Source organism: Salmo trutta, chromosome 24, assembly GCF_901001165.1.
Source record: "Salmo trutta chromosome 24, fSalTru1.1, whole genome shotgun sequence".
Taxonomy (NCBI): Eukaryota; Metazoa; Chordata; class Actinopteri; order Salmoniformes; family Salmonidae; genus Salmo; species Salmo trutta.
Genome location: NC_042980.1, coordinates 25784225 through 25790224, shown reverse-complemented (window position 1 = coordinate 25790224; position 6000 = coordinate 25784225). Strand labels below are relative to the sequence as shown.

The window sequence follows — 6000 nt, the reverse complement described above, 5'->3', positions numbered from 1 at the left end:
AATGAATATTTCCTGTTGCTGCAGAGTTATTTTCCTGCTGCTGTTGCAAACTGGCTCAAATTAAGATCAGCATCTGTAACCTAGACCCTATTATATGGAGCAAAAGGCCAAGTTAGTCATGTTACAGTGAACTGAGTTCACATTAAAGTAATTTTTTCGTTGAGGGTTTATGCATACTAGGAATATGTTGGAACGTAGTCGTAAAACAGCATACTTTATATAATACAAATATTCTGTGACTGTGACATATGCATCACGCAAAGCAAGCATGGCTGGGTTCAATGCTAACGGCGCAGAATTTTTTACATTGTTTAATCCACCATGTTCACCGATTCACAGCCAATCAAAATGTTGAGCGGAAAGAAACGCGCCGAAAAAAACTACGTGGCAGCCAATTGCAGCCAACCCACGTTGATCGTCTGTTTGCTTTCGGAGTTATCTGTCTGGAATCCTTTGGATGAGACACGCGGGCTGCTTGAGCCCAAATTCATTCATTTCAGTGGACCGCTCTTTCTCAATAGAAAAAACTTTGACAACAACACGTTCTGCACGGATTCATTTTTCCCTTGTAGGACAACACCTAACAGAGTCAGAATAAGTGAATTAAAGACGAAATATGACAAAAATATTGACAGCCTGCTACGTCGTCAAATCACTGAGGCAAGGATGGCTCGCAGCCAGAAGAAGTAGCAACCCTGCTTGTTTGAGGAGGTCTGCTAGGCTCTTCAGTGTTAAGGTAATACATTCGCCAGCTAGCTAACCAGCTATATTGCCTTTCTTTAATTCTAAAACGTTTTAATTGAGCAGTAGACTTGCAATAGTTTGCGAAAGTTTGATGTCATTGACCATGCATTATAGCTAGCTAGGAATAAGCTAACGTAAGTTGTCATTCATTGTCAATAATAGCTAAAACAATTCATTGTTGAGGTAACTAACGTTAGCTAGCTAGCTAGCCCACTAATAAAGCATGCTCGAACTTGCTTCAGTCAGCTAAATGCAGTTGACAACAGGTCAACTTTCTCTTGCATTTGGAAAAGAAACACATGTCATGGAAACAGTCGTGTTCTTGTGTTGCAGTGGGGCCAATAAAATGAATGGATGGTGGCCAATCCCCTTGTGGTGTTGCGTCATGTTGATTTACAAGTTTGGGGTGCAGTTTGGCAAATCTGGCTAAGCAAAGATATTGCTCAACATTGCATGATTACTCAATGCAATATATTTCCATCAACTTTATTATTATCTATATTGGCATAACATTAAATGCCATTTTGTGATTTTTATAAATATGTGTAGGATACGGTATTGGGCTTTAACACCACACACACACACACACACACACACACACACACACACACACACACACACACACACACACACACACACACACACTTTCTATCTCTCTCTCTCTCTCTCTCTCTTTCACACACACACACACACACACACACACACACACACACACACACACACACACACACACACACACACACACACAGGATAATCCTAGGCTAGGCCATGAAAAATAGAACAAGAGAATAGTCTACCTCAGCATTCACAACTGACCAGGAGAATATGGCCCCTCATTGAGTGGGTCAGGAGCTGGTGGTAGATAGCTACCTCTAGTTTCCTTTGTTACCGATGAATTAGGCTAAGCCTTCTCTCCATAACGATTTAAGATAGACAATAATATGCTGTCTTCACAGAAATGTTCCTTGCGTCGTAAAAACACCTCATACAAACAGTAAGGATTACCTACAGTGCATTCGGAAAGTATTCAGACCCCTTAACTTTTTCTACATTTTGTAACGTTACAGCCTTATTCTAAAATTGATCAAATAATTTTTTCGCCTCATCAATTTTGTCACAGCGTCCACAGAAGGTGGCGCCCCTCGCTGGTCGGGTGGTGCTCGGCGGTCGTCGTCGCCGGCCTACTAGCTGCCACCGATCTACGTTTCTGTGTCTTTTGGTTTTGTCTGTCTAGGTCCGCACCTGTTCCTTGTTAGTCATTAGTGGGCGGGGTATTTAGTTTGTCCTTTTTGTTTGGGAATTCGTGCGGGATTGTTTCATGTCATGTTCTTTGTGATAGTCGGCATTTTGCGCTGCTTCAGCCACGCTGCATATTTTTGGATTTAGGCATTAGGGTTGCCGGGCTGCGCCCCGTGTGTTTTGTATTTTGGAGCTGTCCTCCTGTCGGATATTCTGTGCACCCTGCCTTATGGCGACTTTATTTATCAGTGATTATTAAAACATCTGTTCAAACGGACCTCAGTCTCCTGCACTTGACTCTACCCTTTCCTGCTATCAAGGATAGCTCTGACAAATTTACACACAATCTATCCTATCCCATAAAGACCAAAAAAATTAGGTTTTTAGAAATGTCCTTTGCTATGAGACTTCAAATTGAGCACAGGTTTATCCTGTTTCCATTGATCATCCTTGAAATGTTTCTACAACTTGATTGGAGTCCACCTGTGGTAAATTCAATTGATTGGCCATGATATGGAAAGGCACACACCTGTCTATATAAGGTCCCACAGTGGACAGTCCATGTCAGAGCAAAAACCAAGCCATGAGGTCAAAGGAATTGACCATAGAGCTCCGAGACAGGATTGTATCGAGGCACAGCTCTGGGGAAGGGTACCAAAAAATGTCTGCAGCATTGAAGGTGCCCAAGAACACAGTGGCCTCCGTCATTCTTAAATGGTGAAAATGTTTGAAACCACCAAGACTCTTCCTAGAGCTGGCCGCCCCCGGCCAAACTGAGAAATCGGGGAGGTGACCAAGAACCCGATGGTCACTCTGACAGAACTACAGAGTTCCTCTGTGGAGATGGGAGAACCTTCCAGAAGGACAACCATCTCTGCAGCACTCCACCAATCAGACCTTTATGGAAGCCACTCCTCAGCAAAAGGCACGACAGCTGGTTGGAGTTTGCCAAAAGGCACCTAAAGGACTCAGACCATGAGAAACAAGATTCTCTGGTCTGATGAAACCAAGATTGGACTCTTTGGCCTGAATGCCAAGCATCACGTCTGGAGGAAACCTGGCACCATCCCTATGGTGAAGCATGGTGGTGGCAGCATCATGCTGTGGGGATGTTTTTCAGCGGCAGGGAATGGGAGACTAGTCAGGATCGAGGGAAAGATGAACGGAGCAAAGTACAGAGAGATCCTTGATGAAAACCTGCTCCAGAGCGCTCAGGACCTCAGACTGGGGCGAGGTTCACCTTCCAACAGGACAACGACCCTAAGCACACAGTCAAGACAATGCAGGAGTGGCTTCAGGGACAAGCCTCTGAATGTTCTTGAGTGACCTAGCCATAGCCCGGAGTTAAACCCTATCGAAAACATCTCTGGTGAGACCTGAAAATAGCTGTACAGCTACACTCCCCATCCAATGTGACAGAGCTTGAGAGGATCTGCAGAGAAGAATGGGAGAAACTCCCCAAATAGAGGTGTGCCAAGCTGGTAGGGTCATACCCAAGAAGACTCGAGGCTGTAATCGCTGCCAAAGGTGCTTCAACAAAGTACTGAGTAAAGGTTCTGAATAAGGGATGCACAATATATCGGTGAACATATCGGAATTGGCCGATGTTAGCTAAAAATGCCAACATCGGTATCGGCCTGATGTCTAGTTTAACGCCGATATGCAAAACCGATTTCAAAGCTGACGTGCATACCTATATGACGCCATGTAAAATGTTGCACTACACGTGCAACACAGCGTTCCTAACCTAGCCCACAATGTATGCTGTGTGGATGAGCAGTCAACAAGTCGAGCAGTCATTTGAAAGAGTAAGAACATTTCAGCGAGACAACTCAAAAGGCGAAATCCATTAACGCCAAGATAATGGAATTCATTGCACGATGTTGGCTTTCGCGACTGGTCGAGCACCGGTACACACTACCAAGTGCGCTATTTTTCAGATGTTGCCCTACCGGAGTTACACAGTAATAGCGTCACTGCTATTAGCTTCACAACATACTATGGAACGCGGTTCGGGTCTTTGCATGTCAAAAAAGATACACGTCAAATAACACTATTTGACAATAAATATATTTGCCGCGCTAAATACGCTTTTAATTTGACACGTCAAATAACACAGTTCTATTATAGAATGTTGTTTGTTCTGAATTTGCACGTGCAAGCCAAGAGGCACCACTACTATCAGTAGCACTGTCATAGCTGTACAAAAACGTCTGCAAACAAGCAAACACCGGCCACGAACGATGTGTTTACAATACCGCGTTGGTAATAAAGCATTATTTGTTCGACCGCAACTGCTGTGGTAGCTAGCTAGCTTTAGTTTGATACATAGCTAGCACCAATACAACCAGCTTGAAAACAATGACCAGTAGAAACTGCAGTCATTTTCGTTATTCTTAGTAATGATTTAGGAATCCTTGTGAGTAAGTATTAGCTATGTAGCCACTTGTTGTTCGCCTACTGAAATTGAACTTCATTTCATGAAAATAAATAGCAAGCCAGCTACTTAACCCTGTTGCCCGAAGCTAACATTATAAGCAGCCAGCTAGCTTCCTCTGGCTAGTGAGGCTCGATCGGACCGGGTTATGTGTTGTGAAGCTAGCCACAATAAGGATTAGGCACAATAGTGGAATTTTCATTTTGCCTTCAAACTAGAAGTACCTCTTTGAAAGTGATGCAGAAGGTTGGTGGAATCATGCCATATTTAGACTAGATAATGTTAAACAGGGTTGCAATGTGAAGCAATGAATTGGGGTATCAGTCTACTCGGTGACACCCACAGAACACAACTGTGAAGAGTTTACGCAAATATTAGCATTGTAGCTCTTATGTGACTGTGTGACTGTGACTGTGTGAAATCACCTCCCCAGTCAGCCTATTGTGTGTATTGACTAGAGGTCGACGGATTAATCAGAATGGCTGATTAATTAGGGCCGATTTGAAGTTTCCAAAACAATCGGTAATCGGAATTTTTGGACACCGATCATGGCCGATTACATTGCACTCCACGAGGAGACTGCATGGCAGGCTGACTACCTGTTATGCGAGTGCAGCAAGGAGCCAAGGTAAGGTGCTAGCTAGCATTAAACGTATCTTATAAAAAACAATCAATCTTAACATAATCACTTCTTAACTACACATAGTTGATGATATTACTAATTTATCTAGCGTGTCCTGCGTTGCATGTAATCGATGCGGTGCCTGTTAATTTATCATTGAATCATAGCCTACTTAGCCAAACGGGTGATTTAACAAGCGCATTCGCAAAAAAATCACTGTCGTTGCACCAATGTGTACCTAACCATAAACATCAACGCCTTTCTTAAAATCAATACACAAGTATATATTTTTAAACCTGCATATTTAGTTAATATTGCCTGCTAACATGAATATTTTTTAACTAGGGAAATTGTGTCACTTCTCTTGCGTTCTGTGCCACAGAGTCAGGGTATATGCAGCCGTTTGGGCCGCCTGGCTCGTTGCGAACTGTGTGAAGAGACTTTCTTCCTAGCAAAGACAGCCAACTTCGCCAAACGGAGGATGATTTAACAAAAGCGCATTTGCGAAAAAAGCACAATCGTTGCACAAATGTACCTAACCATAAACATCAATGCCTTTCTTAAAATCAATACACAGAATTATATTTTTTTAAACCTGCATATTTAGTTAAAAGAAATCCAGGTTAGCAGGCAATATTAAACTAGGGAAATGTCACGTCCTGACCAGTAAAAGGGGTTATTTGTTATTGCAGTTTGGTCAGGGTGTGGCAGGGGGTGTTTGTTGTGTGGTTCGGGTTGTTTGGTTTACGTTCTACATTTTCTATTTCTATGTGTTTATCTAGTATTTCTATGTTGTAGGACCTCCAATTAGAGTCAGCTGGTTGTCGTTGCCTCTAATTGGAGGCCATATTTAGTTGGGGTTTGTTTCACTTGTGTTTTGTGGGTGGTTGTTTCCTGTATAGTCTGTGCACCTTACGGGACTGTTTTCGTCGTTTGTTTTTGTTTAAGTGTGTTTTCT

The 6000-nt window shown here is 42.8% G+C and overlaps 1 protein-coding gene across 1 annotated transcript in view; it reads left to right on the top strand.

Moving 5' to 3' along the window:
* Window positions 1–418: 418 nt before the first annotated feature.
* Window positions 419–6000, top strand: part of cps1 (carbamoyl-phosphate synthase 1, mitochondrial) — a 106004-nt gene continuing 100422 nt past the window's right edge. Inside the window, exon 1 of the mRNA XM_029711600.1 lies at window positions 419–736. Coding sequence (XP_029567460.1) covers window positions 617–736 — 120 coding nt within the window. The 5' untranslated portion in view covers window positions 419–616. The remainder of the gene's footprint in view (window positions 737–6000) is intronic.